The following is a 17,609-nucleotide window of genomic DNA, read 5'->3' as shown; positions in this document are numbered from 1 at the left end:
CTATAAAAGAGTTTCTTTATACTAAATTTACTTCTTTTTATATACTTTATACTTAAAAGTAGCCTTTATTTATTACTTAAAGCTTTAGCTATTTAAGCTACTAATAAGTACTTATAAATATACTATTATCTTAGCCTTCTTTTTAGAATAAATTATATTATTTTTAAGAATAGATTTTACTTATAAACTCTTATAATATCTTATTCTCTTTAAAAATTAGTATTAATTAAAGCTTAAATTTTAGTAGTATTACTTTAGTATTTTAGGCTACTAAGAGATAAGTTTTAAGTAAAGATAGTAATAATATATAAAGCTTTACTTTAAGCTTTAATAGTACTATCTCTAAGTTATCTAGAAGTAAGATTATTATCTAGAAGCTTAATAAGATATTATTCTTTATAAAAATATCTTATTAAATAATATATTTTCTATGCAAGCAGGTACTCTAAGTAAGTTAGTAGCTCTTCTCTACTAATATGCCTATATAGTAATAACACGTAATATCTTAATAATATAACGTCTAAAAGTTCTATAATAAAGAAGATATATTTCTTGCTATCTCTAATATAAAATTAAAGTAAATATAGAGTAAGAAACGCGCTATAGAGATCTATAACATCTCTTAGTTAGCTTTAGCTACTAATTTTATAAACTATATTTTATAACTATATTTTACAACTATATTTTATACTTAGTTAATCTTACTAATATAATATAGTAATAGCTCTCTCTACTCTTATTAAGTAACTTTTCTATATATAAGTCTTAGTATTAAATATTAAATACTAATACTCTAGAACTTTATAATCTAATAGCATAGGCTCTTGCTACTAATAAGCTATCTTACTTAGTATTTATAGTAGCAGATGCTTTATAAAAAAGCTACTATATTAAATACGTTACTTTTAGAATTATTATTATCTATTTAATACTTACTAGCTTCTATAGCTTCTTAATAAATACTACCTTATATATATACTACTTTATTCTTATCTTACTCTTAGCTGCTTAGTCTACTAGCATTACTACTTACTTATTTACTACTTTCTTATTAATATAAGAATTATTTCTAAAGATATAATAACTTAGCAGTATATACTTAAGCTAATATATCTTAATTATATCTATAGTTATAAGATATATAACTGCTTTACTACTTTACAGTATAATATAGCTAATATTATATTAATAAGAAGATAGTTAATAGTAAGAGACTTAAGTAATAACTTATAGAACTAATTCTATAATATTAATAGCATAGTAGCATAGTAATCTATCTACTAGCTACCTTTTAATATAGCTAGTAAGCTAATATACTTAAAGTAGCTTAAATAGATAAGAGCTATAGTATAATTACCTCTAAATATAAGCATTAATACTAATATAATATAATCTACTAAAGTTAAGATATTATTAAAAGTAGTAAAGAGCTTAAGATAAGTATATCTTAATAGTTTTCTTAGATTATAGAATATTAGAGAATAGTTATAATAATAGTAATATAATATAATAAGATAGAAGACTATAGAACTTAGATATTATTAAAACCTTTTAAAGTAGCTAATAATTAGATAGCTAGTATTAAAGAGCTTAAGTTAGTTTTCGCAGATAGAGTAAAGTAGCACTAGATATAAAGGTTAGATATACTAAGATAGTAAGAGTAAGCTTCTATAAAGAGTATAATATATTAAGTAACTTAAAGTACGAAGTTAAAGATACTAAACTATAAGAGTTCTAAGTCTTATCTATATACTATATACTTTAGTTAGATCTTATTATTCTAGTATATCTTAGTATACTAAGCCTTTCTAGTTCTACTAGTACTTGCTAGTATATTTACGTAATTTATTTCTTAGCATCTTAACTTAGCTTTGCTACTTAGTTACAGAACTTTAGCGTTTATAAGATAGAGCTTCTAGTTATTCGATCCTAGATTGTAATAGATATAGCTAATATAAAATCTATCTTTAACTTATGCATAACTATATATACTACTTTTTAATAGTTAAGCATATTATAAGAATTATACCTCTTAAGCCTAGCTTAGAGTAGAGTAGTTATTATTATACTTAAAGTAATTTTTAAGAAGTTTAGATATTAGTTAGTAGTGCCTGCACTAGCCTTACTTAGAACTATTAACTAATACTAGATTATATATTTTTATACTTTTTTAATACTTTTTTATGCTAATAGTAGAGAGTAATTACTATCTCTTTTTAGTCTAGCTTATTTTTTTAATAATACTTTTAGTTTATATTTTATATCTAGAATAAATAATATCTCTTAAATAACTATCTAAGCGTAATATGCTAAATAACGCGCCTAAAGTAATTATAAGCTAAACTTAAAGCATCTTATAAAGCTAAAAGAGAAAGTAGTTCTATATAATATACTTAATATATCTCTATATAGACTACTACTAATAAAGGCTCTTATATAAGATATAGCTAATAGACTGCTAAGAAAGTAAAGTAAGAAGCTTATTAGTAAGCACTAAGTTAATAACTTTATTAAGTAATTATCTAAGCTTAAGAAGCGCTAGAGCTATCTATATAATTGCTAGTAAGCTGCCTATAAAGACTTAGCACTTATCTAGCTCTAGTTTAAGCTTATTTAATTAATAAAAGCAAAGTATAGTATTCTTAATAAGAATACTTAGAACTTTAATAAGACTAGCTTTCTAATAAGTAAGATTATATCTTAGCTTATAGTAATAAGCTTAAATAAGCCTAGAAAAGCAAAGAAGCTATAGCTTAGTAATTATAAGTAGACTACTCTAGTATAAGCTATTAGTATAATAGAGAAGTATATTCTACTCTTTATTATCTTTGCTAGTAAGGTACTTATTTCTACTTAGTTTAAGCTAGATATACTATATAACTAGATTATTTAAGTAAGTCTAAATAGCTTAATAAATAATAAGCTAGCGCTTACTTAGCTTAAATTTTTTAATATGTATATAAAGCCTATAGAAGTATAGAGACTACTAATTATTAATAGCTATAAGAGCTACTACTTAGCTAATTTCTAAGAATACTATAAGAAGAATAAGATAATTACTCTTTATATGCTCTCTTACTTATTATATCTACTATAGTCTCTTAATATTACCTACTTCTTACTATTAAAGTGTAGCTATAGTAATAGTATCTTAGCCTTAGCATATAACTATATCTACTATATTAGTAAAGAAATCTTCTTACTAGCCTTTAAAGCTATCTATAAGCTAATATTTACTAAGCAGAACGCTTACTAGTACGCGCTAAGAGTTTATATTATATAACTTAAATTTAATTATTAGCTATAAGTACAAAGAAGCTTATATTTTTTAAGTTACTCTTATCTAATTAGACGCTAGCTCTGCTAACACAAACCTTTCCGTTCTACTATTTTATATATGCAGGCGGTTACAATGAGCTTTATAGGCATTTTGAACTTCAACAATAAATCAAAGGCTTAATTTGTCACTATCCAGGCTTTTTTTGATGTCGAGGTTTGCTGGCAGCCCTCAGCCGTCATGGTAGGAACAGATTTTCCTTGTCTTTCTCATGATCATCATAATACAGTCGACTGCACCTGATGCTCGGCGAGTATCGCGTCGAGCTGGTCATGCTGTCCATGCCCTGCCTGTTTGATAGCATCCAACAGCCGATGTTAACGGGAACGTGATCGTTCCACTGGACCCTTGTAACCTGCAATTTGTCTGGTCCATTATTCTCCGTCATTATCTGTTTGGGAACCAACACACCTGTATTACCAGCCTTTGCATGATAGCTAGTTAATGGGGTGTCAATACTCAACCACCTTGCAGACCAGGATTAAAATCCTCTCCACAAAGGATCGCCATTCTGAACTTGCGGTTATGCCCCTTTAGGTCCGAGAAATTCCAGAGGGACTCGATCAATTGCATCCATCCAGCGTCCGCTTTGTCTCGATTGACGAATGAAGGGAGAATCTTCTTGCAGCTACAAGGATTAGAATATTGCATGAACGTAGACGCACAGCCTGGGCGAGATGAACTGCTTCCGAATCCTTGTGTAGGGCTACTTTGGGCGAAAGTGGCGCAGCTGCAGCAAAATGATTTGTTGGAAGGTGCTCTCTTTCGCTTACCCTTACATATCCTATCTCAATAGGGAACCGAGCAGTTTGTACAGCCTCGAAATGAAAGAATCTAGATTGGAAAAGCACTGCACGCCGAAAATATGGTGTCGTCTGCTGGTGCCTGGAATGAACTGTCACTCTTCCGCAAATTCAATCTCAAGCAGCGCGTGATTGAGAACGAAGTATGCATGGCTTAGGCATATTGTCTTAATGCACTGTTGACAGACTTGCCTAACGAGCCAACCGCCTTACTCTACGATCTTGAAAGTCGCTACTTTGTCTTCGTCTTGCGCGATCATCTTCAACAGCCCTGGCGGTTCTCCGAAAACCCACCCTTCCTCCCCCATCTTCTTAATATCCGGCTTCTCTTCTCCTTCCACGGCGCTTCTCGAAGACAACTTATTCACGTTATGCAAATCAATAAGATCCTGCATCTTACTAACAACCTCTTCGCTTTCATCTGCTCCCTTTTCCCTATCCAACCCCAGATCGTCAGAAAAGCTGAAGCGCGAGATTTTCTTGCCTTTCAAGCCTTCCGGGTCTTCCAAGGAGCCAAATGACCACCATCGAATCGAAAGATCGCCGGGCCAGACATGGTAGGTGTCGCCAACTCGTAGAAAATGTTCAAGCTTTTCTTGGAGCGAGGTTGAGTCGTCGCCGAGACTCGACATAAGCCGTTCCGCAGAGAGCTCCCACGCAACTTGTACAGAACCTTTTCCTACCGGAGGAATTGTGATGAAAGTGAATCCAGGGGTATCGGGATCCTCAGGGCGTTTGGCAAGATCTGGGTCGCCTGATATCCGGTGGAACGTAATGCGCTTTGTGGGCCGGAGGTTAAGCACTTTTGCAGAGCCATCTACTTGTCGGGTGGAAGAAAATGCGAGTTCCGGTGAGTGCATATCGCCCTTGCGGAACGCATCCTCACGAGGCGTAGTGTCGAGACATGAGTACTTGGTCAAGATAGTAACGGGTCTATCTGGGAAGACCGAGGAGGTTTGGTGGATGGTGGCGATCAGCTTCAAAGGTGATGCCGAGGGGTTAGAGATTGAGAGAGTGGCTGGTGGACAGAAGTTGAACTTAAGGCAGAGCTCAACTCCGTGGTTTTCAGACGACATATGAAACTATTTGATATGGTGTTGTAGTAGGAGACTGAGAATGCACTGCCGTGGGTTGCGAAAATTCAAGACTGCAGAGGGCAAGGTCGAGAAGCTGAGGGACGGGGGCCGTATTCTCTGACCTTTATCCACGTGCAGTCTAAAGTGCTTTTCCAATGTCACACCCTAACTGTAAAAAGGAATATGTCAAAAATAGGCCCCTCGATCACTTGACTCAACCTGTCTGCAATGAATTGGGTCCGAGGCTGGTGCCTAGCATGACGTCACAGGTATTACACCAACCTAACTATTGGATCGCGGAGGCTCAACCTCGCCCCCACATCTTTACACCCCCGACTCTGTTCTATTTTCGTACTCTTCCGGGATTCTACGATTTCAGTTTCTCGATCCTGATCACATGCCCATCTTCAGATGCGCAAAAAGCACCGAAGAACGACTTAACTATCGGAAGGTTTCAAGAGTTCATCTGCTTAGGTTCAAACATCCACGAAGCATAGCCTGGAGCCTGAAGAGGACCTCGAACATCCCATTTGCCCCTCAATCTGGTCTACAAACTGCGAGGGGGCAGGTACACACGTGCAACTGCTATAAGCTGATTCAACTAGGTACAGTGTTCTCAAGGGCTGAGATGCTCCGACGATCCGTCATCCTATTCCTTGCGAAATGGCCTACACCTTCATCCTGTATGCCTCTTATGACCAGAATGTCACAAATGTGGTATGCTTTCGTCTTCGTAGGATCGTTTATGAAACATGAGATCGAATCCCTTCGTCGATGCGACTTACCATACCTTGATCTTTACTGGAGGCCTGGAAAAACTTACTATAAGGGATTAACCTCGATTCGAATACCGTCAACGCCAGTTGTACCTTGTAAAGAATTGTTTCATCCTCCGTATAGATCTGGGTAGTGGTTCCGCTGCGCCGAGTGCGCCTTATGATCTTGTCAGCAGCTTACTGGACCCCAAGCATAGTGTTTCAAACATTCGCATTACCTCTCAAAATACCTATATTGCCCTTTCTTAGCCCTATCTTGTCTTTCATTTACGTCACTTGCTTACATTTGGCGCAAAGCTTCGCCTCCACCACAGCCCTTATCCCTCCTTCGAAATCGCTCACTGGCGATGGAGACACAGCCAGATCAGGCTACGATGTTGGACAAGTCTTGAAATAGACCAATCCAACGAGAGGGCTTCTCTAAGCGCCTAGCTACACTTCTACTGGAAGAAGATCATTCAGGTACTGTGAACTTGTATAAAAAGGCTACCACGAATACCATAGAGGTCTTTCAATAGCAGGAACTTCCAATCTCTCTTCTTTATCAACACTAGCACGTACTATTCTTTTCAACTCTATAGCCTTTCAAACAGGCTACTACATCATGTACTTCACTCAAGTATCACTTGTCGTGCTCGCTGGAGCAACGATTGCTACTGCTGCACCCCTCGAAGCTCCTAAACATACCCTCTATGGGCGCACAGCGCAATACCACAGCAGTTGCGATAAGCCTGGCCCTGATGGCGGAGAAAACATGAAAGCAAAGGCCCAAAGAGCCTTCACAGACGCATCGCAAATGGCATACCAGACACAGATCCGCCATGACAACAGTGGAAACGCTTTCACAGAGAGCTCTGCGTAAGTAAAATATCAGGAACTACTAGTTAAGAGTCTGGGGTCTGACTTTGTGAATAGGTACAGGCATTATTTCGCCGACGCGGACAAGGACCAAGTCAAGCGAATGATGCAGGTTATCGATAACAGCCGCCTTCCAGTGGATGACAACGACGGCGGTCAGGGCTACTTCATCGACATTCGCTGTGGTAACAGTGAGGACCCTCAAACATGCAGTGGATCCACTCTGGCTGGCACGAACGCGAGGCCTGGTCAATCAGTTGTAAGTCAGCCCTTCTTAGAGGTATCAAATGCCATAAAGATGTTAACGTCGCATTCAAGATGGTTCTCTGCGATCGCTTTTTCCGCAACTCCGAGCCACGCACCAAGAACGACTTCCAAACCAAGAAATTCGACGACAGTCGCAACGGCTGGTGCCAGCCCAACGAAGAATTCCCCTTCTTCGAAATCGCGGGTCTGACAATTTTCCACGAAATGACACATCTGCACACCGTTGGCCAGAGGGCTGGACTCGAAGCCTTCCCCGACCCCGATGGCTACAGTACCTCTGGCACGATCGATGTCTACGAGAAGGGTGGCGACGATGACCGTGCGAAGTACAAGGACATGGATCCCTGGAAAGCGGCCCGGAAGCTCAAGCAGCTTTGGGATGAGTACGATGCGGACAACTCAAAGTACAAACCCTTGTGGAGCCCGATTCACAACGCAGATAGCTATGCTGCCGCGGCATTGGAGTTTTCGTATCTGGAGCCTTGTAAATGGGATGTTATCTTGCCAAACTCAGTCTGAAAATCTTGTTTAATCACTTCTATTTTGGATACATATTTTCCTACACCTTATATAGATATTATGATAGGCTAAGATAGCGTTCTTATGAGGACATATATTAGACATTGGGATATAAGGCCAATACATGCTTCTGCAAACTAGCAAGTTGATGTTTTTGGATATTAGAGCACTCTATAGCCTTCTAAACGTTCACTATATTCATTAATATATTTAAATAGGTAGATTTAGTTTAAGGCAGACTGCAGGCATAGAGAGCTTTAGTTAATAAGAAGTACTTATATTTAAATAAAGATAGAATAGTAAATAAAGAGTCTACTAAGAGAAGAGAGTAGCTAGCTATATATATAATAAGGTATATAGGCGCTAGGCTAGCGTACACGCTAGTCTAGAGCAGATTAGCTAAAGTAAAAGAAAAGAGAAAAGAAAGCTAAAGTAAGTAAGATATACTAGAGCATAAGTAATAAGTTAGAAGAATAGATAGTAAGTTAAGTAGAGATGCTTTACTTATATATAAACCTCTCTAGTATCTCTTATATATACTTCTTCTAAACTTAGTTAGAGTTCTTAAGCTATAAAAAAAGCTAAAAAAGCTTAGAAAGTATTACTAAGCTTAGCTAGAGATAGCTAGAGCTTAGTAGAGATTAAAGAAAAACTTTAGTAAGTTTCTTTAGTTTAGCTATATAAGTAGAACTTAGTAAATATAAGCTTATAGTTTTAGTATAGCTATAACGTACCTTATAGATTAGTAAGCTATATAGATTAGTAAGCTACTTTTGCTAAGCTTCTACTAAAACTACTCTATCTATATAATGCCTTAATAATAGTACTAGATAGATGCTTTTAATAAATATAAGATATAGATTACTCTCTAAGCTCTTAAATAAAATATAATACTCTCTATATAACGTGCTATAGCTATCTATAATATCTCTTAAGTAACTCTAGGTTATTAATATGCTAGATAACTTTCCTAAGCAGATTATTAGCTTAAATTAATAAATTTAATCTTAACTAAGAAAGATATAGTTATTAAGTATATACTTAAGCTAGTTAAATATAAATTTTCTTCTAAGCTTATAGCTATAGCTAATATAGCTAATTTCTTATATGCTAAGCATAGTCTAAGCTAAGTTAGCTTAAACTAGCTTAGTATATTTATTAAACGCTGCTCTAAGCTCTAAATAAAGTTTAATTTATAAATATAATTATAAGAGAGCTCTCTATAGAAGTCTTAAGATTATATAAGACTAGTTTTAGCTTATAGAGGATATAAAAGCAAAGCATAGTATTCTTAATAATAATATATATACCTTAATAAGTTTTGCTTTATAATAAGCTAGATTCTTAACTAGAGTAGTTATTATAGCTTTAGAGTAATAGGATAGCTAAAGATAGTATAATAGAGTAATTAAGAATAAATAATAGTTATTCTAAGGCATTAACGTAATAGAGTAAGCTATTCTATTTTTTATTATCTTTAAGAGCTACTACTATCTCTTAGCTTAGTATAAGAGAGAAGATCTATCTTATAATTAGATTATTATAGTCTTTAAGAATAGCTAAATAATAAATAAGCTTAATCTATAGTACTTAAAGTACTTTAATAAGCATATAAAGAGAAAAGTTATAGGCGCTTATTAGCTACTTATTATTAATAGCTATAAAAGCTATAACTTACTTAAATTCTAATAATATTATAAGAATAATAAGATTATTATTATCTATATGCCTTCTTACTTATTATACCTCTTATAGCCTCTTAATATAGGTTATTTTGCCTCTTTAAAGAAAGTATATAGCTACTAAGCTAAAGAGCTTATATATAACTAGATTATATATATTATAAAACTTAAGTTTCTACTATGCTTTAAGCGTGCCTTTAACGCAGTAATTACTTCTAGTAATATCTAAAAAGAGTTTTAAGGCGCTAGATTAGTTCTATTTAACTTAGAGTAGATTATATTAGCTTTTAATATCTATATCTATATACTACTATTATTTATTATTAAAGACTATCTTTAGTAGTTATAAGCTCTAAGTAATACTTATAAATTAAAGTTATAATTAAAACTTATAAGAGTATAAATTTAGAAGTATATAAATAGCTTACTAATATCTATAGTAGAGACCTTTAAGAAGATCTTAAAGAGAATAGCAATTATTGCGTATAAGCTAGTATTAGCGCAGAAGAAGATTACTAAGCTTTAAGTAGCTAATAAGTCTACTATATAATATAAATTATATAAAAGAAAGCATATATAGAAAGAAAAGATCTTAATAGTTAAAGATAATCTTTAATAGATAACTCTAAAGAAGTTTAGTATATATAGTAATAAGAAGAAGATAAAGAAGTAAATATATACTAAAGTAAGTAAGCTCTCTTAAAGATAATATAGATAGTATAATAAGACTAGATATAATAGCGTATTATGTATAAGAAAGTAGTAGAAGTAGACTCTAAATAATATTATATCTTACTTTATACTATAATAAAGGCTAAAGTAGGCTATTTTATGCTAAGAATAGAGTAGTTTTAGTAAGAGGCTTAGCAAAAGTAGCTTGCTAACCTAATATAGCTCGCTAACCTATAAAGATACGTTATAAGTTATATAAGTTTTATGCTAAATTTATATTATCTCTATAATCTTTTTTACTTTACTTACTCTATACTATAAAAATTAAGCTTAAAACTATTTAGAAGATACTTAAGAGAGTAAGTTTCTTTAGAAGTATTTTAGATACTTATACTATAATCTCTACTACTAGCTAAGCGTTTAAAGTGCTTTAGTATAAGCTTAGTTTTAATAGTAATAATACTAGCTTAACTAAAGTAAAAGTTTTTAAGCGTATATATTTAAAGAGTTTAGTAGATATAAGCACTTTAGCATAAGCTTATTAAAATTAGAGTAGCGCAGTATAGTAAAGTAAAAAGCTAATATAAGTATAAAGTCTATTATCCTTTTGCTAAAAGGCCTATTAAAAGTACTCTTAGTAGCTAGTAATATAAAAATTGCTTTTTTAGAAAGTAAGAAAAAAAGAAAAGAAAAGAAAAGTAAAGTAAAGTATACTAATTCTTAAGAGTAGCTAGTTATAGCTAAGCCTTAGAATATAATTAGAAAATATAGTAGAATAAAGGATTAATTTCTAGAGATACTGCTAGTAGCTAGCTACAGAATATAATTAGCAAATATATTAATATATTCTATTATTAAGCTAGCTATATTATTAAGCTAGCTACTTTTTCTTAGTACTATAAATACTATATATAAAATATAACGTATTTAACTACTAAGATAGCTAGACTACTAAGCTAGCTACTTTTTCTTAGCATTATAAACACTACGTATAAACTATAATGCTATCTTAAAATAACTCTAACTTATTATATAAAGAAAGCAGAATTAACCTTACTCTTTAAGCCTATAACTTAGGCTAATTTAAGAGCCTATAATGCGCTGCTGCAGCCCTTTAGCGTATAATATTAGTAGCTCTCTAATTAGCTTAAGAAAAATTAAGTATTAAGCTTAAGTATTACTAAACTATTAGAAACTCTCTTCTATAGAAGAGTAAACTATTATATAATATATTCTTAACTTAGATATGCAAGAATTTGCCTCTTAGCTTTATAAGATAGTAGATATAGCTAATAAGCTATTAGCTATATATAGCAGAATACCTATTAGTAAGAATTAGCCTAAGTAGTTTATATCTTATATAGAGAAGATTAAGATAGCTTTTAATTAAGCAAAGAATTACTAGAGAATACTCTAGAAAGACGCTAGAGATTATTAGCGCTTAGTTTAAGCTTATATAAGAGATAAAAGCTAAGTATAAAGTCTTTAATAATAATATTTATAACTTTAGTAAGATAGGCTTCTAGATAAGCATTATTAGCTTAATAAAAGTAGTAACTAGCTTAGAGCGTTATATAAAGCTAAATATAATCTAGCTAAGCAATTATAAGTAAATTATAGTTATCTAGAGTATCTACGCTACTAAGTACGTAACTTTACTCTTTATTATCTATAAAAGATATATCTATATCTTAGCATAATATAAGAAGACTTTAATACTATATAACTAGAAGCTCTTAGTATCTAAGAATAGCTAGATAAATAATATGCTAAGTCTAGAGTAGTTAAAGCACTTTAATAAGTATATAAAGATATATTAGATAGAGTTATATAAGCTGCTTATCTTAGATAGCTATAAGAGCTATCTTAACTAGAATTTTAAGAACTACTACTTTATATAAAAGATTCTAACTCTTTATATACTTACTTATTTTCATTATATATACTTTAGCTACTTAATAGAGTATGCTTTTTACTATTAAAGTAGAAGTACTTCTAATATATATAAGACTTAGCATGCTAATATATCTTCTATATTAATAAGAAAAGCTTCTTCTCTACTTTTAAGAGTATATTTTTTAATATATTTACGTATAAGAACTATAAAAAGGCCTTTAAGATAGTAGAACTAGTTTCTATTAATACGTAGAGAGTTCTTAATTATCTTAAGATCTATCTTATATGCTACTACTAGTAGCTCTACTAGCAATGCTCTAGTAGTCTAAAATACTAAGTAATCTATATAAATTTAGGTTATAATAAAGGCTTATAAAGAAATCTATTATATAATTACTAATAGGTGCCTAAGAAAGCTTCTTAAAGCTTATTAAAGAAGCTAAGAAGATACTATATAAAAATACTCTAATTAAGGCTTATATATAAGAGCTTAAAGAGTAAGTAGTAAAGTTAATAAAGCATAGAGAGCATAAAAGAAAGTAAGTTTAGATAAGCAGTATAATAGAGTTTAGTATAAATATATTATAAGTAGCTAAAAGTACTTCTACTACTTATATAATATCTAAGAAAAGTAGTAGTAGAGGTAATTAAGAAAGAACCTAGCTAGCATAATAATACTATAGTAACTATAGAGAGACTAGATATAATACTTATACGTATTAGAAAGATATAGAAGAAGATTCTAAATCTAATATAGCTATATTATATAAAGAATCTATAGAGAGTATAAAGTAATTTTATATTTTATACGTAGTATTCGTAATAGTAAGAAAAAGTAGCTAGCTTAGTAGTCTAGCTGTCTTAGTAGTCACATACGTTAAAACTACTCTATACTTTCTATAGATCTTTTTATTAATACTACTATTATAAGTATCTCTCTTATATAAGAGATAGCTTAAGCGCTGTTAGCTTAGTTATATAATCTAGATCTTCTAGATCTAATAACTCTATATAGAAGACATCTATCTTATTAGTATATAGTAGTAGGCAATAAATCTATTTTTATCTTAGTTACTATATAATTATATAAATAAAAGCTACTCTATATAATGTATAGAAGATAGCCTATTTAATACTAATTAGTAGTTAAATAGCAAGACGTATTATATAATTACTTAGTTATTATAAATTAGTAAGAGTAAAGATAAAGTTTTATTTATATAAAGAGAATAGGTCTTTATTTTATATATCTCTCTATATGCTATATAAGAGAGAAAGATTAACTCTATTATTATATAATACTATCTTAATTCTGCTGCAGTTTAAGATCTATTGCATAAAGATACATATATAAAGAATTATTATAGTAATATATATAAAGAATTATTATAGTAATATATATAAAATATATATTACTATCTTATTCTAGAAGTTAAATAAGCTTATTAATAGCTTTAGTATTAGCTTAGTTATCTCTCTTTTCTTCTTTCTGCTCTATTTGCCTATATTTCGTTATTCTCTATATTTAGCCTAAAATCTAGTTTTAGCTAGTATTAATTAGAGTTATCTATCCAGAATACAGGGTAAGTAGTAAACTAGTAAAGTTAGTTTACTAGAGCATATATTAGCAGTTACTAGTCTATACTAATTAGTATTAGCTAGTATTTTAGCTCTATTCTAAGAACTGCTAGTATAAGCTATTTTACTAGTCTAAGAGATTTATAATCTAATAAGAGATTTATAAGCTATTAGAGCTTATTAATTATTATAAATCATTAGAAATTAATATTAGAGTTCTAAACCTTAGATTTTAGTATAGCAGAATTAGAATAATACTAGCTATAGTTAGACCTAATAGTATTATATATACTATAGCTATCTCTAGAGTTAGATAGCACCTCTAATTTAATATTTTACCTATTATCCATTATTTGCTACTATTGCAAGTGTTATATAACTATTCTTATAGTTATCTATTATTACTTAATAGCTATCTTTCTATTTATAGAGAGTAACGTAGTTTATAAGCAAGCTATCTAACTTAAGCAAGCTATCTACCTAATAGAGTTAAGATAATTATAATGCACTTATTGCAATACTACTACTACTATATGCAATTTGCAGGCAATAGAAATACTATTTAGATGCGTTATTATTAGATATATCTATAATTTTAACTTTATAGATAATAAGCGTTATAGCTAGTCTTCTTATAACGTTTGCAACGACGCTATATATATACTCTCTTTATACTCTCTCTATTCTTCTTTTAGCTACTACTCTCTCTTTTAGCTATTAGATTAGCTGTCTTACTTACTATAAGGCTCTCTGCTGCCTAAATATACTTTCTCTTTTAACTTCCTAACCTCTAACCTCTATTACTATCTCTACTATCTTTTAAAGCTCTGCTATCTTCTGCCTTACTAAGATTACTTTATAACTTATTAATGCAGCTCTCTTATTAAGCTATATAATAGCTCTAAGAAGTAGAGAGACTAGAGAGTCTCTATATAGTTATATACGCTTATAAACTAAGATTAATTAAGCCTTTAGTTTAAGAAAGTTACTTAGTATTTTTAATTCTTATAAGATATTCTCTAGCTTAGGCAGTATTAGCGTATAAAAGACTATATTAAGCTTTAATAGCATAGCTTCTAAGTTATATAGAACTAAACTAGCACTTCTAAAGCTTATATAGATATTCTTCTTTATAATTAACTTCTTAAAAGCTACTTTAAAGGCTAGTAGAAAAGCTTTCTTCTTAATCTGCTTAGAGCTATACTATGCTAAGCTACTAATCTTATTATTATATGCTTACTTTAAAGGTAAAAAGCAATCTATATTAAGTAGCTATAGTAAGTGTAATAAGTAAGCAGGTATATAGAGAATAATAATCTTCTTCTTCTTATAGTATTTATTAAATTTATATAAGCTATAGCTCTTATAGCTATCTATAATTAGCAGCCTATATGCACTTACCTTTTAGTTCTTTATATAGATATTAAAGTACTTTAACTAAATAATACTAAGCTTATTTAACGTCTAGCTATTAGAACTAACCTTAATTATCTAATCTTAAGATAGATTATAGAACTAGAAGATTATAAGAACCTTACTAGAGAAGATAAGAAAGAGTAGAATAGCTTATTCTTTAGCGTTAACTTCTTATATATTAGTAACTTAACTATAATTTTTTAGCTGCAGACTCTTTATACTATGCTTCTTAGAGCCTATAAAGACTATCTAGCTATAGATAACCTCTATTATAAAGCCTATCTTATTAAAGTTATATATATCTTTGTCTATAATACTGATACTTTGCCTTTATATTAGTAACTAGCTTAAACTAAGGCGTTATAACGCGTAGATCTTTATTAAGAGCTTTACTAATAATTATATAAATAACTTCTTTAAAGCTTAATTTTAGGCGTATACATCTTAAAGTTATCTACTTAGTACTTGCTAATAAGCTTTCTACTACGCTTAGTAAGCAGATTATTAGCTATATCTTATACTATAGCCTTTATAGTAGGTATATCTTATATATTAAGCTTAAGTATATATTAGATAAGAGCCTTCTTCTTTAGCTTAGTTAGCTTCTTTAAATTAAGCTTATAATTACGTTAAGAGAGAGCTTCTTAGCGTTAGTCTCTAAGAGTGCTTTAAGGCACGCTAAAGGCTATAATAACGCATCTTTTACTCTTATTATAATCTTTAATTATAGCTTAGATAGTAAGCTATAAGATCTTATTAGTATAGGTTAATTACACGTTGCGTTAGAATAGTATTATAGTATAAAGTAGTTATTAGACTATTATAGTTAGAATAGATAGCTTACTTAGATTAGATAGCTTACTTATAAACTAACTTAGTAGTTATTTATCTTTATTATTTTAGGCAAAAGTAGAATTATGCTAAAAGCAGCAGATATATATAACGCAGTAAAGTAATAATAGAAAGAGACTATAGAATAGGCTATATACTAAAGACCTTAACATAGTAATAGGTAGTAGGTAAAATTTAATAGTTTAATAGAGTAGATAATTATAATGTCTAGCAGCAGTAACTTTAACTATAAATTATTATAATAGCAGAGTAATAGTAGCTTAGCTGCTTAAAGGCTTATACTAGCCTTAAGTAAGATTAGAGCTTATATCTTCTTAATAAGACTACGTAACTAAAATATAGCTCTAAGAGTAAGTAAATAGAAGTAGTTAAAGTAGAGGTAATATTATTATTTAGTTATTAAGCTTAATAAGTTATAGACTAAGGCTAGGCAGCAGGCGCTACTTATAATGCAAAAGTTTATATAGAGTATAAATTAAGATTACTCTTAAACGATTCTGCTTATAATAAAACTATTATTACTAGCATAGCTACCTTCTAGCAGGTTATAGCTAGTTTGCCTACGTAATAACTAGTATTCTCTATTAATAATATATATACTCTAGAGCAGATCAGGTTTCTTAAGAGGTATAAGACTAACTTACTTAACTATATCTACTAGGCATTATAAAGCTAGAGTCTCTAGTAGATTATTACTTACTCTATGCTAGCTATAGCTAAGAAGTTTTATCTTACTTAATAAGATTAACCTTTATAGCTATATAGATAATAAGAAGTAAAGAAGAAAAAAGATTATAGTTATAACGCTATTATATATTAAGTACTTTATATAGCTAAAGAAGAACTTAAGTTTATCTAAATAATAGATAATCTAGAGGCAGGAAACTAAGCTTAGAGCTCTCTATACTTAGCTAGAATAGAGGCATCTGCTTAGCGTATAATAAGAAAGTTTCTTAGAGAAGTATAAGAAACTAGGCTTTAATAAATAGAAGCAGTAGCTACTTATAGCTCTTAACTTAATTAGAATAATATAGAGAGGCTTAGCCTAGAATAGCTAGAGCTTTAGCTTTAAGTAGTATACTAAAGTATACTTTAGTCTATAGAGAAAATAAATAAGAGACGTAATATAAGACGTTATAGCAGTAGAAAGAGGCTAGAATTAAGATTAAGACTAGAAGAGGCAGATTAGTAATTATTGCAAAGATATCTAAAGCTAGAAGAAATTAGCTAATAGATAGCGCTAGAGCAGGATCCTTATATAGTAAGCCTTTAACACTCCTGCTTAGCAAATTAAATTAAATATTATACTCTAAGAAACAGCTTCTATTATTGCTATAATTGCTCGCTGTTAATTATTGCAGTTACAAAGTTTTTAGCTCTAATATAATATTAAAAAACGTTGTTAGCGCATTAGAGCTTTAGCTTTACTGCTAAGTTATTTATAGACTAGTCTACAATATATAGTAGAAAATAGCAGAGCTACTAACATATTAGGTTCTATCTTCGTAGAATTTATCTTTATATTACTTACTACTTTCTTATAGGTTATAAGCTTAGAGATACTTATAGCTATTAAGGATTTTATTTACTATTTTCTATTCTAGAAATAAGATAAAGCTTTATAGTATTATATACTATTAAGGCTAGTTAGAGCTTCTAGCTTGCTATACTTCTTTAGTCTTTATTAATTAGCTTTTTAAGCTAGTTAATAATAACTAAAAAAGAATAAAGATAATAGTTTTACTATTATAAGATACTAGAAGAAACTTAAGTACTCTAGTAACTTATTCTAGTCTAAAAAACAGTATTATCTAAGATTATATTAAGACTTAGTGTCTACTTACTCTACTCTAGAAATAGAGGTAGTTTAACATAGT

The 17,609-nt window shown here is 30.5% G+C and overlaps 2 protein-coding genes across 2 annotated transcripts; one reads left to right on the top strand and one right to left on the bottom strand.

Annotated features, from left to right (window-relative positions):
• Positions 1-4,349: 4,349 nt before the first annotated feature.
• SNOG_16524 (hypothetical protein) lies at positions 4,350-5,216 on the bottom strand (the record flags this gene model as incomplete). The annotated part of the gene is made up of 1 exon (XM_001806583.1): positions 4,350-5,216. One exon carries the CDS (start codon positions 5,214-5,216, stop codon positions 4,350-4,352), a length of 867 nt encoding a protein of 288 aa, XP_001806635.1.
• Positions 5,217-6,596: 1,380 nt separating this feature from the next.
• SNOG_16523 (hypothetical protein) lies at positions 6,597-7,636 on the top strand (the record flags this gene model as incomplete). Its single annotated transcript, XM_001806582.1, has 3 exons — positions 6,597-6,850; positions 6,914-7,113; positions 7,149-7,636. The coding sequence occupies 3 exons, from the start codon at positions 6,597-6,599 to the stop codon at positions 7,634-7,636; spliced, it is 942 nt and encodes a 313-aa protein (XP_001806634.1).
• Between the last annotated feature and the right edge of the window lie 9,973 nt (positions 7,637-17,609).

Source organism: Parastagonospora nodorum (assembly GCF_000146915.1).
Source record: "Parastagonospora nodorum SN15 chromosome Unknown scaffold_50, whole genome shotgun sequence".
Lineage (NCBI taxonomy): Eukaryota > Fungi > Ascomycota > Dothideomycetes > Pleosporales > Phaeosphaeriaceae > Parastagonospora > Parastagonospora nodorum.
This window is presented reverse-complemented; position numbering and strand designations above follow the sequence as displayed.